At 34.8% G+C, this 19,109-nt stretch overlaps 1 protein-coding gene across 1 annotated transcript in view; it reads left to right on the top strand.

Moving 5' to 3' along the window:
• The window catches only part of SLC41A2 (solute carrier family 41 (magnesium transporter), member 2), a 152,674-nt gene that overhangs the window by 76,890 nt on the left and 56,675 nt on the right, over positions 1–19,109 (top strand). The window contains exons 6-7 of the mRNA XM_012644691.1: positions 2,998–3,142; positions 6,142–6,288. Of these exons, the coding sequence (XP_012500145.1) occupies positions 2,998–3,142; positions 6,142–6,288 (292 nt within the window). The remainder of the gene's footprint in view (positions 1–2,997; positions 3,143–6,141; positions 6,289–19,109) is intronic.

The raw sequence follows: 19,109 nt of genomic DNA, 5'->3' as shown, positions 1-19,109 counted from the left end.
TGTTTAAGTGTTATTTTTCTACTTTTTAAAAAGTAAATTATATGTTTAATTAAACTGAGCTCTATTCTATATATTATGGTCATACATTTGTTTAAATTGAGTTTGCCTTAATTTGTTGATTTTACTAGTGTTAATATAAACAACTACATTAAATTACCAATGACATATGCACTAAACCATGGATTGTATATAATCTACAGTTCTTTCTAATCTCAAGTGAGTATCTCCTCTTCCTCTCCAACTAGCCTCTCCTATCTCCAAGACAGAAGACTGCAGCTACCCCTAATAATTCTCTAACTAGTGTGAGCTCAGGGAATGCACACTAATTTTGATGTCAGCTCAACTAGCACATAATATTGAGAACATGGTTGAAGGAACATAATTTCATGTAATGCATTTCAAGGACAAAGAAATAAAGGAATTCTTAAAATACCTGTGCAACTGCTTCTAAGATCACAGATTTGGAAATAAGAAAATCTGGGATCTAACCTCAGCTCTGACATTAACCAGCTGTATAATCTTTGTTAATTTACTTCACCTTTCTGGGTTTCACTTTCCTCTTTTAAATCACAGCATCACATTAAAGATATCTAAGATCCTTTTCAGCTTGAAATTACAGGAGTAATAATCAAAATATTTAACAACCATAGGGTACTATAAATAATGAATAAAAATAAAAATTTGAAAATATACTCCATTTTATTCTTTAAATACCATAAACCCTTACAAAGTAATATGAGTTGCAGTATACATTATTTATCAAATCATTCTAATAATTACCATCTCAGCTTCTAATTTTTCCTCCAACTTTTAGTCTTTAGTCTTCCCTTATCATCTTCTCTCCCTGCAACTGTTGGTCAGAACGGGAGCCAGACACGGCTGAGGATTCATTTATCCCACTTGCCATAGCCCAAGGCATGTGTCTTTATCTGCCTCACTCCACCAAGGACGTATAAAGAACAGGGAACCCCAAGCAGGCCCATCAGGACACAATTGGTGGCAGCCAGGGAGGCAGCCATTGGTTGGAGCCCAGTTACCAGTAGACAAAAGCAAGAAGAAGAGAAGGTGAAAGGGTAGGAGTGGAGGTTGGGGGGAGAGGCTATTCTCCCCCCGAGGCTTCATCTGCTAAAACTTGTGAGGGGGTAGATGAGTGTGTGTGTTGCAGGAGGGGGCTGGCATAGGCTCCTTGGCCTGGAGACTGGCTATGGAGGCAGAGCGGGGAAGGACAGAGAAGGCTCATGCTCTCACTGGGCGGTGTGCTCTGCTGGCTGTTAAATGGGGTCCCAGGTAGGTTACCTGTTACAGATTTCTTCATGATTACACAGAGCAGCCACACCAACCAGTGCATAAGTAGTCAAATAAAGCAAAGTCCCTGGTCCCATCTGAGGACCATTACCTACCCGGAGGGATGTGTCCTATACCAATATCTTTTCAGGCCTATGGCTCCTATTAACTTCCCTAGCTATGACTTTGACCCAGACTTTGCTTTCTCTTGGGTACAATTAGTCATTTTTCAATGAGTCATACAGAACAGGACTTCCTCATCTCAGCTGTGTGCTTCCCTTTCCTCAGAAATAGATAGATATATACATTTATACATACATACATACATACCAGGATGTCTGCAGCAGTCTCTTTAGCTCTTTGTGCAAGTGTCAACCCAGAAAAGACTTGGAATCACAGTGCTAGAATTTATACTATAAATTAATTTTATTGCTTAAAAGTATTATCATGTTATTTATTAACCAATATGAAAATACTGAAATATTTCAACAACTGCTACAGCCATAATGGTGCTTATAGCGTGACTCTCAGCTCTGAATCTATGGGTGACATCGACAGGAGCTATTAATATAATACAAGGTCGTGGGGCTGCAATCCAGGATATCTGGACTCTTTAGTCCTGGCTTTTCTATTAATTTACTGTGTGACAAGGTCAGACTACAGGAGTTTTTCACCTGGAGCCCTGGCTTCTAGTACATAGATTGACTTCAGAGAGTCTGTGAACACCAAGAAATTCTCCTCAAAATATTGAGTGCTTCTGTGTTTTTCTAGAGAAAAGGATCTCTATTATATAGAGTTTTTACCAGATTGTCAAAGGAGTCCGTGACACAAACACAGCTAAGAATCAACGGAATAGATGGTGGATGCTTTAGGGTTTCTTTTAGTTCTGACATTCTATTAATCTGAGTCTCAGAACTTACAGCCAATGTGACTTTTCTTAGTTGCAGGTTTTTGAGTGTTGCTTTGTGTCAGCACTGTTGGAAGTACTTTATATAATTCATTTAAATCTCGAAGTTTGATATTATCATTGTCAGTTTAAAGATTAGGAACCGAACTTTCCATAGCACCAATCAAAATTGTGATTATTTGTGAGGTTATTTTTGAACGTCTGTCTCCCCCACTGACCAAGAGCCCTCTGAGAGAAAGGCATAAATCTGTTTTGACCGCTGTTGTAGCATAATGTCAAGCACAGCACCTTGTACATAGTGGAATCTAAATAAATACCCACCGAATGAATGAATTTAAATAACTTGCTATAAGATTAAGCGGTAGACTCAGGAGTCAAACTCTTATCATTCGACTATAAAAATCCAATCTCTTGTCAACACTGCCTCTAAGGTCAGACTTCAGATATGTGGATTGGGTACTTCTCAGTCTGAAGGTGGTATTTTCTTAGATGATCTGTGGATTATATCATCAACATCACTTGGGTGCTTGTTAAAAATAGGTTTCCAGACCCCATTCCATCCCTGTTGTCACCAGATCAGGGCAGTTTGAGAGCTCACAGTCTTAGGGAATATTAAAACTAAAATATAGTATTAATAGCTACTCTGAAAGATAATGTAGCTCTATTGCCATATGGAATATTTTTTCTCACTTTTTTTTTCCAGATGAGGAATCAGTGAAAGAATTTTCTCACTTTTTATATGTAATATTTACATAATCAAATTTTTAAAATGAATAATTCAGTTGGATTTTATAAAATTTTTTTAGGTTCAGGCAACAGTAGTTGGTTTTCTAGCAGCTGTGGCGGCGATTATATTGGGCTGGATTCCAGAGGGAAAATACTACCTTGATCATTCCATACTTTTGTGCTCTAGCAGTGTAGCAACTGCCTTCATTGCGTCTCTTCTGCAGGGTAAGTGAATTTATAAATGTCTACTCTGTAGTCTTGCACTTTTAAAGTATTTATTTGTGAAGATGATTTTTATTTACTTTTATTTAAATGATACTTGTTATGAAAACAGCAGAAAAAAAGTTGTCTACAAACTTCAAAAATATTTCAATTACTCCAGATATATTTATATTTCATTATTTATAAAACCTAGTGTAGAACAGGCTTTTCTGAGATTGTCTCCTGGCCTTTGATACTCTAGTATAGTTCCCCTAAAAGATCAGGAAAATAGCCCAGACATTCATTTGTTTCTGTAAATTCAATTAATTGAGAAACTCCTTTCTGGAAACCATGCAGGGGATTTACTGGCTTGTCACTTGACTAATAACAAGTGTTCCAGGAATTCTGAGTTTCAAAAGCAGTCCCTCTGTTAAATATTTTTTTTAAGTTTCAGATTCCAAAGACAATTTCTTCCCTGTTTCTGTGGCAATATAAATATAACCTTATGCTTAAGACAGCATATTGTTGGCCATAGAATTTTAAAGAGCCAGAAGATTTTAAAAATGAACTACATTAGAACTTTTTAGTGGGGCTTTCTTTATATTTATTTATTAATATGAACTTTATACTAGAGAGTTAGCTTTTTATGGAATCCTAATCATAAAGACTTGGTTATTTTTATTTTATAATTGTTATCTTCTCTCCCTTATATTACCAGCAAAGTAAAAATGGAAGATTGTCATGTAAGGTGATTATACAGAACAGCTAACTTTTTCTGGTTAGATTCGGGGAATTTAGGGAATCTTATTAAAATTAAGACCTGACTTCCAAAGAATTTTGATTTAGTACTTAAATTACATTAGGGATAGTTTCTGGTCTTTATATAGAATTGAGTGGAGTTAACCCTGGCCAAAGCAGAATGAAGTTAAGCTACTGGAAAATTAAATTTCTGGTAAAAAAAAAGTTTTGGCATCAGTACACTGTTTCTTTAGGCTCATTTGCTTCTGTTTTCTTTCTGATTTTGTTTCATTTAGAAAGTGTTGTTTAAAATTTTTCAGTCTAACAAGTATTTGAAATGCCTAGGCTTTTCAAAACTATCAAAAATTCAGATTTTTAAAATGCATTTGTTTAAAACTTCTTACTTTGAATAATCTGTGTTCTAATTTTATGACAACCTGACCTTTCTAAGCACCTTAATGTGTAAAGCAGATACTATTAACTGTATTTCATAGGTAAGAAAACTGACCCAGACAGGTAAGGTGACTTGTCCAATTCCATCAGCTTGTTAACAGCAGAATCAGAATTAAACCTCAAGTTTCCTGGCCGGGCGCGGTGGCTCAGGCCTGTAATCCTAGCACTCTGGGAGGCCGAGGCGGGCGGATCGTTTGAGCTCAGGAGTTCGAGACCAGCCTGAGCAAGAGCAAAACCCCATCTCTACTAAAAATAGAAAGAAATTAGCTGGACAACTAAAAATATATAGAAAAAATTAGCTGGGCATGGTGGCGCATGCCTGTAGTCCCAGCTACTCAGGAGGCTGAGGCAGGAGGATTGCTTGAGCCCAGGAGTTTGAGGTTGCTGTGAGCTAGCTGATGCCACGGCACTCTAGCCCGGGCAACAGAGTAAGACTCTGTCTCAACAAAAAATAAATGAATAAACAAACAAACAAATAAATAAATAAAACTCAAGTTTCCTGACTCCCAGCTCTTTCCACTGGACCACGATGCATGTAGAATGTTTCAGCTGAAAAGATACAGATGGCACTGGGTATAGGAGAACTTCCCATATAGATCTTTAAATGTTTTGGAAAAAGAACTCCATACAGTCACACCTTGTTTGATTACTGCATAATATATATTTTAAAACTTTTCTGCTATTGCTTTTTTTTTTCTTTTTACAATGATGTTATGGGAAAGGTAAATCCAGTGATTGAAAAAGCCTCTAGAATATTAAGATGTGAGGCATTGTCTGATGCAAGACAAAAATTCTACTTTGTAAAATTTTGGCTTTATGCAGTAGAGTAAAAAACACTGAGCGAGAGTCACTTACAAGCTATGTGACTTTAGGCAAGAATTTAAACCCTACTCCCTAGGACCTCATTTTTTTTATTATCTATAAAATAAATGTGCTGGAATAAAAACATTTAGAGTCATTTTTACTCTAAAAATGCAGTGAGATTCTGCTCATTTTTTCCCATAGCCATGTTTAGGATTCCATATTGATTTATGGTTAGCACATAAATAAACTAAACATTTAAAATTTTCTCTGTACTGCATCCTCTTAATGAATGTGTTGGCATGAGAAATTCTATATAATTGGGTGTGCATATAAATTGTACCATTTTTCTCCCATTTGTATGATTCAAGAAAATAAGGATGCAAAAGTATTAAGTACAAAGTCAACATTTTCATCTTTTGTTCTCTTATTATAGTTTTATAGACAGAAAATTTGGATTTAAAGAATATCTTTTACAAAGACTATTTCTCGTGGCCTTCAGTGGCCTTCAGTGTTTAAAATTTAATTACATCCTGATTCTTAATACTTCAACACTTTTAAATAATAAAATGAAGCAAGTATTTCTAGCTACCATATGTGAACAAATCTGTTTTTGTTGGTCTTCTTCCCAGTTGCTATGCATATAAATATGACTCACCTTTTTTTTGATGTTTTCATACTTTGTTTGAGGGTTAAAATTAAAATCTTTGGATTTGATACACACAAATACATTACATAGAAGATATACATGTCACTAAATTTGAAATTTTAGCTGTAACGTAATTTTACTAGCTTTTGGATCTCTAGATGCAACATTGAACTTCTTAAGTCTTCTATGATCCCTACTTGGAGTTTGTTGAAAGGCATTTTGCCAAAGCTTCGGGGTAAAGTGTTTTGTTTGCTTTAGTCAGCTTATCTAAATAATCTAACTGGAACTGAAATACTGTTTATCTATACTACATATTTGGTATTTGGGGAATTGATTTTCTTTAAATAAGGGCATAAAAAGCAATGAACATTCTTTCTTCTAGGAATAATAATGGTTGGAGTTATCGTTGGTTCGAAGAAGACTGGTATAAATCCTGATAATGTTGCTACACCCATTGCTGCTAGTTTTGGTGACCTTATAACTCTTGCCATATTGGCTTGGATAAGTCAGGGTTTGTACTCTTGTCTTGGTAAGTTGACTTGAAACTAAATATTATGTGTTATTCAGAGTCTTTTAAAATAAATATTATTACAGCAATGCCATGAATCCATGGTGATCTTCACCTGTATTAGAACTGCTATTTGAGACTGATTAGAATGGTAACTATCATTTATTATATACCTACTATGTGTGTGGTTCTGACATATTTTTTCTCTTCTTATGGAGTTTAAAACTCTATAAGATAAGGATTATCTCTAATTTTAGATGAGAAAACTGAAGATCATAGAAGTTATGTATATTATCCAAGTTTACACAACTACTGGTTCAACAAAGGTTGAACACAGGTTTGTCATACTCTATAATTTCTGCCTTTTCCTCTGCAGCCAGCTAGGAGTCGACCTAGAGTATTCTGTTATGTGTATTGAACTAACTTCTCAGAATATAAGGTTATCGTGGTACTTGAAATTTCCCAATGGGATATTTTTCCCGCATTAGATACCACACCAATTAGCAGCCTCTTGGCAGTTAACAAAAAGAAAAAACGTCACCATGAAAATTAGCCTGAATGCTGTGTGAAGTTGGTGTCATCTTATGTATGTAATTCCTGATAAATAGTGATAGAGTATTTATAGAATCTAATGAATTGTTTTAATGGAAATTTGTACTCTGAGACTACTGTCAATGGGAAATGAATATGATTTGTGAGCAATGGTTAAATGTTAAAAGTTGGTTGTGGTTTCTTTCTTTCTTTTTTTTAAGATGCCAAAAAAAATACGAAGAAAACAGAAGCCCAAAGTAATACAAGAAAAAAAAAGGATAGTTTATAAGCCAAACCAGAGGCAAACATTTATTCACGTACCCCACATATTTTCATGAGTTCTATACAGATTTATAGTATACTTTAAAATAAATTCAAAGTACATTTAGTTCAAAGCAGCAAGGGTCTCAGACTTACATTCTTGAAATAAAGAAAGGACTTTAATCTACCAAAAAGGCAATAATTTTCTATGAATTTCAGAGATATCAGGGGAAGCTTCATTTAGTATATAAAATTGCCTTAAATTATTTAGTGAGTGGCATAAAAACAATATTTAATAAGACTTGATATGTCTGCTCAAGGAGAATTTTTCTCATTTAGAATATAAAGATGCATCACTTAAAGTAAGGTATAAGATGATAAATGATCAATGGCCTAAATATAAGATCTTGTTCCCAAAGGCCTTGGCTTTTTGTTGTTGTCGTGCAATATACGAGGAATAATACATGTTCAAGTATATTCAGGGTAATGCTCAATTCCCTTCTCTCCCACTCAAAAAAAGCACAGAAAATGAACAGTTACATTATTAAAGGGATAATGTTAAATCTGCTCTAATTTATATTATTGGGGTGATAAATTGGTTATACGTTTTTCCTTCTCTAAATTATTATACAATTTAGAAATAGATGCTAAAGTCAAGGATTGAAATATTAGCTTTTGGCTAGTATTAGAAAATGTGGTTTAATATTCTTCTCCTATGCTATTAAATTCACCCATCCACTCACAGGCAGACAGCTGGACAACTTGTAGTGCTCACCCCCTAGGAATAGGCTATTAACTGCTTTGGGGAAGGGAGACAGTCATCAAAAGGCTGGATCCCCAAAGAGAAAGCCAGTAAGGGCATGAGTTAGTGCCCCATTCCCTCATCTTACCAATTAGATAAGTCTTTCCCACTTAGAGGAGGAGGTTAGAGAGAAGAAAAGAATAATAGAAGAGGATGAGGGTTTCTTCCTAATATGAATAAGAGGACATAGAGGGTTAACATAGGGATGGAGGTTTAGTAGTGGTTCTAGGATGAGTTCCCCTATATATGTAGAAAAGAAAGGTATATTATTTGCAGACTTGAGTATTTAAATTACCATTAAGTAATTTGTAACACAGTTCTCAGCTGCTTGCTAAATACCAGGTGTCTCCTCTGCTGAAGACACAGTGGTAAAAAAGTAAGAAAGAGAATGCCATTAAAGAATGTTATCATAATAAATATGACAATTGTTATAACAATACAGAGTAAGTACTATGAGATTACAGAAGACAAACAGCTGTTGAGGAAAATAATATGTGCTGACTTTTTAAATTTTATTTTTTAAGACTTGATCATAATGTGTTACCATCCAAAGCTTTCAATATTTTGAACATTATATGATGGTGCTTTAATAGTTCAACTGGATGAAGAAGTAAAAAAGTAAAATGGAATGTTACTATCACAGACCATAATTTTGAAAATTAATGTTATTATTAAATATTGCTTAGGATTTTCTAGGCCTTTACTTGTTTTCTGAAAGTTGGCTCAAAGTAATTCCAGATGAATTAATTAAAATAGGATCTTTTATATTTCATCTTTTATATTTCATCATTGATTCCCCTAAAGATATTTTTTACTGGGCTACAGATTGATTCTATAGTTAATTTAACAGTTAAAAGTGCTTCTGGAGTGCCAGTGTGTGGATTGCTAAAGTGTCTGCATTGTGAACACTAGGGGGCCTCATAAGATCAGCAGTTGGATGCCTTGTATTTTAATTCTGAATACAAAGATTATGAAGAGGCCTATTTAAATTCTAAGACCCCATTCATCCTGCTGAGAAGCCTGGCTCTTGGAAACAAAGTTTAATTCCTGAACTATTTAATATATTGAAAACTCTTAGCAGTCTTTAGAAATAAAAAGAAGATGTCATGGTAGCTATAGGATTTGGTTATAGAGGCATGTATTATATGTCCCTGAAAGAACTGGACATTAAGAAAAGTCTCATGGGGTCAATTCATCAAGAAGATAAAACGATTGTAAATATATGCACACATTGGAGCCCCTAAATATATGAAGCGATTATTAACAGATCAGAAGGGAGAAATAGACAGTAATACAATAATAGTAGGGGACTTTAATACCCCACTTTCAACAATGGATAGATCACCCTGACAGAAAATCAATAAGGAAACATTGGACTTGAACTACACTTTAGACCAAATGGACCTAACAGATATATACAAAATATTTTATCAAACAGCAGCAGGTTATACATTGTTCTCAGGCACACATGGAACATTGTCCAGAATATATCATGTTAGGCCATAAAACAAGTCTTAATAAAGAAGACTTTAAGAAGATTGAAGAAGAAGATTGAAATCTAAGAAGATTGAAATCATATCAAGTATCTTTTCTGACTACAATGGTATGAAACTAGAAATCAATAATGGGAAGAAAACCAGAAAGTTCACAAATATGTGGAAATTAAACAACACACTCCTGAACAACCAATGTGTCAAAGAAGAAATCCAAAGGAAAATTTAAAAATATCTCGAGATAAACAAAAATGTAAACACAATATACCAAAACCTAAAGGACACAAAAAAAGCAGTCCTAAGAGGGAAGTGTATAGTGATAAGTGCCTACATTTGGAAGGAAGAAAGAGCTCAAATAAACAATGCAACCTAACACCTCAAAGAACTAGAAAAAGAAGAATAAACTAACCTGAAGTTAGCATAAGGAAGGAAATAATAAAGATCAGAGCAGAAGTAAATCAAATAGAACACAGAAGAACTAAAGAATTTCAACTAAACTAAGAATTGATTTTATGAAAAAATAAAATTGACAAAGCCTTAGACTAAGAAAAGAGAGAAGACTCAAATAAAATCAGAAATGAAAGTGGAGATATTACAATGGATGTCTCAGAATTAAAAAAAAGATTATAAGGCACTATGATGAACAATTTTATGCCAACAAAGTAGATAACCTGTAGGAAATACATTTTTAGAAACATACACCTACCAAGATTGAATCAGGAAGAAACAGAAAGCATGAACAGACCAATAACAAATACAGAGATTAAAGTAGTAACTAAAAACCTCACAACAAAGAAAAGCCCAGCACCAGATGGCTTCATGGCTGAATTCTACCAAACATTCAAAGAATTAGTACCAATCCTTAAAATCTTCCAAACGAATAACTAGAGGGAACACTTCCAAACTCATTTTCTGAGGCCAGCATCACCCTGATACCAAAGCCAGACAAAGACACCACAAGAAAGGAATACTATAGGCCAATATCTCTGATGAACATAGCTGCAAAAATTCTCAATAAAATACTAGCAAACTGAATTCAACAATATATCAAAAATATTATACATCATGACTATGTGGGCTTTATCCCTGGGAGGCAAGGCTGGTTTAACATATACAAATCAAGGGGGAGGGTGCGAGGGAAATGAGGGAAGAAAAACTACAAATAGGTGCAATGTGTACTATTCAGGTAACAAGTACACTAAAAACCCAGACGTCTCTGCTATACAATTCACCCACATAACCAAAACGCACTTATACCACTCAATCTATTGGAAAAAAAAAGAAACAACGGAATATAGAACACAGCTTAAACTAAAAGTAAAAAAAATATATGCAGATCAATCAGTGTGATACACCACAGTGTGATAAATAAAATACCTAGTAATAAATTTAATCAAGGAGGTGAAATATCTCTACAATAAAACTATAAAACACTAATGAAAGAAATTGAAGAGGATACAAATAAATGGAAAGATATCCCACATTCATGGATTGGAAGAATTAGTATTGTTAAAATGTTCATGCTACTCAAAGCAATATACAGTTCAATGCAATCTCTGTCAAAATTGTAGTGATATTTTTCATAGAAAAAAATAAAAAGAATCCTAAAATTCATATGGAACTACAAAAGACCCCGAATAGCCAAAGCGATCTTGAGAAAGAAAAAGAAAGTTGGAGGCATCACACTCCCTGATTTCAAATTATATCACAAACCCATAGTAATCAAAACAGTATTGTACTGGCATAAAAATAGACACATAGATTAATGGAACAGAATGGAGAGCCCAGAAGTAAAACCAAGCATATACAGTCAACAAATTTTTAACAACGGCACCAGGAAGACACATGGAGAAAGAATAGTCTCTTCAATAAATGGTGTTGGGAAAACTGGATATCCACATGCAAAAAAATGAAACTGGATCCCTTATCTTACACCATACAGAAAAATCAACTAAAAATGGATAAAAGGCCTAAACATAAGACCTGAAGCCATAAAACTCCAAAAGAAAACATAGGAGAAAAGCTCCTTGACATTGGCAATGATTTTTTGGATATCACATTAAAAACTCAAGCAACAAAAGCAAAAGTAAACAAGTGAAGCTGCATCAAACTAAAAAGTTTCTGTATAGCAAAAGAAACAATCAACAAAATTAAAAGGCAGCCTATGGGTTGGGAGAAGATATTTCTGAACCATATATCTGATAAAGGGTTAATATCCAAAATATATAAGGAGCTCACACAGTTCAATAGCTAAAAAACAACCCAATTAAAAAATGGGCAAAGGACCTGAATAGACATTTCTCCCAAGAAGACATAAAAATGTCCAACAGCTATATGAAAAAGTGCTGAATATCACTAATCATCAGGGAAATGCAAACCAAAACCACAATGAGATATCGCTTCACCCTCGTTAGAATGGCTATTATTGATAAGACGGGAGATGACAGGTGTTGGTGAGGATGTCGAGAAAGGGAATCCTTGTACACTGTTGGTAGGAATGTAAATTGGTGCAGCTATTATGGAAAACAGTATGGAAGTTCTTCAAAAAAATTAAAAATAGAACTACCATATGATCCAGCAATCTCTGTTTGGGTACATACCCAAAGGGAATGAAATCAGCACCTCATAGAGATATCTGCGTTCATTGCAGATGAAGATACCCGTGTTCATTGCAGCATTATTCGCAATAGCGAAGTTATGGAAAAAAACCTAAATGTTTGCCAACAGATGAGTAGATAAAGAAATTGTGGTATAAACAGCTCAGTTACAATGGAATATTTGCCTTAAAAAAGGAAATTCTGCCATTTGCAACAACATGCATGAACCTGGAGAACATTATGTCAAGTGAAATAAGCCAGACATAGAAAGAAAAATATTGCATGATCTCATTTATATATGGAATCTTTAAAAAAAAAAGTCAGATACATAGAAACAAAGAGTAGAGAATGCTAGTTATGGGGGTTGGGGGTGAGGCAGGAAATGGGGAGATGTTGGTCAAAGGGTAGAACGTTGCAGTTATGTGGGATGAATAATTCTAGAGATCTAACGTACAGTGTGAGGACTATAGTTAGTAATATTGTATCATACACTGGAAGTTTGTCAAGAGAGGAGACTTTAGATGCACTTATCACAAAAAAAGGGGATAAATATATGAGATGATAGATGTTAATTCTCTTGACTGCAGTAACCATTTTACTATGTATAAGTTTATAAAAACATCATGTTGTACACCTTAAATATATACAAGAAAAAAAGACATCTTAATAATACTCAGAATTTTGGATATTCTGAAATGACTTTGAACAGCCCCCTTATGTCCTCTTAGCTCTCATACATGTACTAAGGCTCACTCTACATTCATTCCATGTGCTCCCTTTCTTTTAGTCCTGCTAAAACTTGCTGATTTCTGATATCTGAAGTAAATATAGAATTTTCCCTTGTTGCTCCGCTCTTCTAAAAAAGAACAAAGCAAATAAGCCCAAAGCTTTCTTTACTCCTATTGAATGTATTTTTTCTAGTCACCTTGAATAATTCTTTATTGCTTAGCAGACAAAGTTAAAGTTTTTAGCCTGGTATTTAGGCCTCCTGAGGTCTGCAGAAACTTACCTTTTCAAGCTCCTGCCTGCTTCTCCCTTTCTTGTGTCTTTTTTTTTTTTTTTTTTTTAAGAGTTGGGGTCTTGCTGGTCTCCAACTCCTGGGCTCAAGACTTCTGAGTAGCTAGGACTACAGGCACATGCCACTGTGCCCAGCTATCTTTCTTGTACCTTTTACTCTGGCCAAACTCAGCTATTTACTGATCTTGCATACCAACTTTGGATTATTTTTTCTTTCTTATGTCACTCCCCTCCCGAATTTATCCCTTCTTCCTGTCAAGGCCAATCATAATCCTTCTCATTTATTAAGTCTAAGTTTATAGATTTTCCTAATCTTAGGTGATCTGTTTTCTCCTCTGAATTCCTATGGCACTTTATTGACACTTCTCTTATGACATTCTTTATGTTTGGCCAGTCATTATAGCTTTTTGGTAAACGTAGTACCTTCCCTTGTGAGGGTATAAGCTTCTTGAGGACAAAACTGTGTTCTTATTTTGCTTATTTAATTTTTTGTGGCACCCTATAGTGCCATATATATAGGATGTTTAATAAATAGCGCTTCACCAAATGCTTTATTTCTTTTGAAAGTGCTCCAATTAATGTGATTGGAAGTTATTCAGAAAGGGTTATATGCATATAAAACAAAATAGCCCTCTGAACAAAGTTTGGCACAGTAACTGTCCAATAATACAAAAGATTGAAACAAAAAAATCCTTTTAGTGAGGACATAGTATTGGAGAAATATTGGAAGAGTATCTTGCTTTAGCAGAAGGTATCTAGAAATTAGTACCACTGTAGAAAAATAAAGTGGTAACATATGGCTAGAAAAGCTCTATTTCAAATGGAAATAGAAAATAGAAAGTTAGTATAGAGAATAATCTAAGCTCAGGATTGTCATGTACTTTTGTATGGCTTGCAGAGAAAATGCAAAGGCATTTATACATTTATATAGTAATGTTTAATCATATAGTAATTTTTAAAAGCTATTAAAAGGATTCAACACTGGGCTGTAACTAGAATGCCTATACACATGGTCGTTGCCCTTTCTTTTTGTTTGCATAAGTTCAAGAGGATTTCAAAAAATTCTTAAGTATTTATAACTACATGGGTATATAATTCTTGAATGTACATGATATTTATTGATTTGGAGAAATTATTAGATTCTCTTTTTAGGCAAGATCTGAGAAGCAAAATGTTGATTGATTTTTCACTCTTCAAGGTTAACTTTAAAAAGATGGCTTAGTTGAAGCTATGAGAGCAAATAGCAATCAGCCTCCGGTTACTTCATTCCTGTGGAGATTGGCAGGGATACCACCTGGTTATTTACAGGGCATTCTAGAATATCACGGCCTTAATGTGGTGATGTGAGTAGAATCTAAATTTATCTTGAATGTCACTATGCTTGAGGGATTTTTAGCACTGTACCATCTTAGGTTAGAGTGATTTCTAGCATATCGGTTCCCTGAGAAAATTCTGGTGGTTATTAAAGTGCATTTAGAAAAACAGTTGTTTGCAACTTACAGTGCCCATTGCTTTGTTCTTCACACAGAAAGACTAATGTATAAAAATTGTCACTTGTAACAGCTACATCTTTCAGAAGAATTTGGGATGAGAATGCTGTTAATTAAATGATATAATAGTAGTTGGAAAATGCCACCAACAGTATATTAAAGGTGAAAGCCAAGAATCACAAAAGATGATAGTTATGTTTGGCTGTTAGGTGGAATCAGAGCAATTTGAACCCCTTTAGCTGTGTTAATCTTTGCTTTCTGTAATATGCCTATATCACAGAATTAGTACTAATGTATATGGACATTTATTGGGCTTAAAATTCCAAAACGTTTTAAATGTTATATACACCTTTATTCATTTTCTATGGCTGCTGTAACAAGTTACCACAAACCTGTTGCTGAAAACAATAGAAATGTATTTTCCTACAGTTCTGGAAGCCAGCAGTTCAAAATGAGTTATACAGGGCTAAAACCAAGGTGTCGTCAGGGCTGGTTCCTTCTGGAGATTTCAGGGGAGAATCTGTTCCTTTCCTCTTCCATCTCGTGGCTGCTGACATTCCTTGGCTTGTGGCCACACTACTCCAATCTCTGCTTCTGTGGTCACATTGCCTCTTCCTCTTTTGTAGCCAGATATCCTGTTGCCTCCTTATATAGACACCTGTGATTACATTTAGGACTCACTCAAATAATCCAGGATAATATCCCCATCTCAAAATCCTTGACTTAATCACATCTGCAAAGCCCCTTTTGCCATAAAAGGCAACAGTCACAGGTTCCGGGTTTTAAGATGTAAATATTATTGTGGGCTGTTATTTAGCCCCACCACGATACCCATTATGATATACCCAGATTTTGTTTTTTTTTGTTTTTTTTTTGAGACAGAGTCTCATTCTTTTGCCCGGGCTAGAGTGAGTGCCGTGGCGTCAGCCTAGCTCACAGCAACCTCAAACTCCTGGGCTCAAGCGATCCTTCTGCCTCAGCCTCCCGAGTAGCTGGGACTACAGGCATGCGCCACCATGCCCGGCTAATTTTTTGTATACATTTTTAGTTGTCTGATTAATTTCTTTCTATTTTTAGTAGAGATGGGGTCTCGCTCTTGCTCAGGCTGGTCTCGAACTCCTGAGCTCAAACAATCTGCCCGCCTCGGCCTCCCAGAGTGCTAGGATTACAGGCGTGAGCCACCACGCCCGGCCGATATACCCAGATTTTAATACAGAATATTATTTTAACCAGGATCTTTTAAACGTGTTTCATTTAGAAGAAAGACATTATGTTACATTTTAATATTAGTGCAGAAGTTCATGGTTGGCTTTTAATTGACCATTTTCTCGTGCTGAATAGCAGTTTTCTAAAAGTAATTCTTTAATTTTATGACACCTATAAAACACCAATATATCCCAAAACTAGGAATGTTTGTAGCATCTTCCCTTTTTTCTATATTCGTACTTTTTCCCTAGCTATCAAAATTGGATTAGAAGTTAGCCAGAGATAAGTTAGGAGGGTCCTATACAACTACACATATGGTCTAATTTGGTGGGAGTGGGCATGTTGGATTAGGCAGGAAATTGAAATAGAACACATTTCAGTAAATCATTTGGAAATTTTGGTTTTATCATGGTTTCCCCGCTCCTTTTTTAATGTTTAAAAAACTTACTTGTAGATAATTTTATACTTACAGAATACTTGCAAAAATCAAAACAGTACTAAAACACCTACATACCCTTTACCTAGATTCACCTAATGTTAACATTTTATTCCATTTGCTTTACCTTTTCTCTCTTTTTCTCTATATTTGTATGAATGTTCTTTGTCTTTAATGACACTGACATATAGTCCCACCTCCTTTTTCTTCCATTGTTAGATTTTTAAAAACTTGGATATAATTCATAGACCATGCAATTCACCTTTTTAAAGTATACAACTTAGCAGTTTTGGTATAGTCATAAGATTGTGCCACTATCACCATGATCTAATTCCGGAATATTTTCATCATCCCAAAAAGAAACCCTGTACGTTTTAGCAGTCACTCCTCATTCCACCCTTCCCCCAGCCCCTGACAACCACTAATCTACTCACTATCTCTTTGGATTTGCCTATTCTGGGCATTTCATATAAATGGAATCATACAATGTATGCCCTTTTGTGTCTGGCTTCTTTCACTTAGCATAGTATCTTAAGGTTCATCCATGTTGTAGCATGAATCAGTATTGAATCATATTAAGTACAAAATGATATTCCATCATATGGGTTAATAATAAGGCTAAATAATATTTCATTTATGGATATATAACATTTTATTCATCCATTCACCATGTGATGGACATTTAGGTTGCTTCCACTTTTTGGCTATTATAAATAATGCTGCTATGAACATTCCTGTATGAGTTTTTAATATAAACATATGTTTTCTATTCTCGGGTATATTAATACATCTAGGAGTAGAATTTTTGGGTCACGTGGGTCAGGTTAAACTCTGTTTAAGTTTTTGAGGAACTGCCCACTCATTATTTTTAGTTTCTTTCCTGAGAAATTTTTCCTCCTCTTTGGAAATTCAGAGCAGTGATTCTGGGGTTGGGGTGATGGGTGCTTTTTTCAACTTCAGATGTCCTTCCAGAGATTTAATGTTTAAGATAACTTCTTTAAAGCCTAGCATGGTACTCCTCTTTTGACCTGAGAATAAATACTAAGATGGTCTGACCTAGCAGAATAGTTCTTTTCATTTTTGTTTAGTGGATTTCAGTGCTTTTAGTTTTCTTTTTGGTCCAATTAAAGAGATTGTTGGCAACCTTAGTTGTTTTAGGAGATTGGAATGCTTCCCAACTGGGATGTTATTTATCATTATCTAATGGCTTACAAGGAGAACTGGGAATCCATTCAACAAATAAAGGGTTTTTTTCATCTTAAAAAAATCATGGAGAAAATGACCCTAAATGTAGCATTAGTCATATTCCTTTAAATGGAAGAAAATATAAAAATGAATTTTGGCAGTATAATTATTTTAAAGATGTGATGGCAAATCTAGACAAAGCCACGGGAATAAAATTTGTTTAGATATTATTTTAATATCTATAATAATTGCTTTTTCCTACCTGATGGGACAAAAATAAAAAATTTGAGTATCTAGTTCAAGCATCTTTAGTCACAGGTGAGAAGATCTTTTAATATCTTAAGAAGCTAAAGAAATATAAAATTCAATCAAAGATAAGAGTTGGAGTAAGGGTTGCAGAATTCTGTGGCATATTAGCAAAATTAAATAACATTTAACTTAGATTAAGTAATCAAAGGCTGTAGGCTACAAGGACTGTGAGATCAACCCTGTCTTTAAGTTATAAAGTCCTTACTGTACAAAATAAACAATAGAGTCATTGAGAAGAATCCAGGTATGTCCTAGCTGAAATCTCTGATAATAGTGAAACTTTGATCAGCTAAAGTGATCACCAAAAATGCCTCAGGATGATACAACTGTTTCAATAAGGGGTATGCAGCTTTAACCCTAGGGAGATTTAGAATAAAGTATAAAAATATTTGAGAATCAAACTCATGGAATTAATGGCTTTATGCTAAAGAGGTAGTATATATTTATTTCATATACTCATTAGAGTAACATGTCAGCCTTCTAATTCCATTTTTAAAGTTATAATTAATTATTCTTGTGATTGTTAAATAGAAATCTTATTAAATTTGTATACATTATATCAGTATTTACAAAAACTTAAGCGTTACCATATTTATACATTTCATTTATTAGATTTATAAAAACTGCTTTAAGTACCTGGAAACTTTTGTGATAGAAGTGAAATGTCTAAAGTAAATAGACTCTCTCAGGGTATTTAACTAAGTATGTAAATGTGACCAAATATTATTCCAAACTCTTTAAAATAATTTTTGGTTAAATGATAGACATTGTAAATGTAATATTGTTAAATGCTTGATTGTTTTGTTTTATGTAGTATTGGACTTTGTTCTCGTAGGCAGTTATTTGTGGATTAGCTTGAGCTTTATAAGGCTTGACTTGAAGCTTTATTGGGGCAGAATCTAGAGCAAACATTGCTCTAGGGCCAGCCCTACTACTAAGATGTGACCCTTGTTGGGTCTCTACTGAGTGCTCTTGGTGTTCAAAGAGGCCTCTCCTCTTTAAGGAGTTAGATCTTGAATGACTTCCAGCCCTAAGTAAACTCTGGGAATTTCTCCCCAGTTACTCTTGACCTAGCCTTGTGGAATTCACCCTAAACACGCATGGCTTAGCATGCAGTTCTCAAGTTCTTTCTCTGATAGCTTCCTTTTCTCCAGTATTCTCCCCTGTAAATTCCTGCTGCCTCAGCCTCACTCTGCCAGAGTTCTCCTCCCTCAGCTGTGGGCTATATAGGCCTTTAGTCAAAAAGCTGGGGCTATTGTAGGGATAATCTTATTTCTCTCCTTTCTCTCAGGAATCAGAGTCTTGCAATGCCTGTTGCCTAGTGTCTGAAAACAGTTGAGATACACACACTCATGTGCACATACACGTAAATCTTCTAGTTATTTCTGAAAGCATATTTAAAATTTTGTTTAGAGATGGCATACGTCATGTCTTCAAAGCCAGACAAATGGCCATACCCAAAGTCATCGAGGCAGAGAGTTGACTCTCTCTATAGGAAAGCCTATCAAGAATGGG

This window comes from Propithecus coquereli, unplaced genomic scaffold, assembly GCF_000956105.1.
Source record: "Propithecus coquereli isolate 6110/MARCELLA unplaced genomic scaffold, Pcoq_1.0 Scaffold218, whole genome shotgun sequence".
Taxonomy (NCBI): domain Eukaryota; kingdom Metazoa; phylum Chordata; class Mammalia; order Primates; family Indriidae; genus Propithecus; species Propithecus coquereli.
This window is presented reverse-complemented; position numbering and strand designations above follow the sequence as displayed.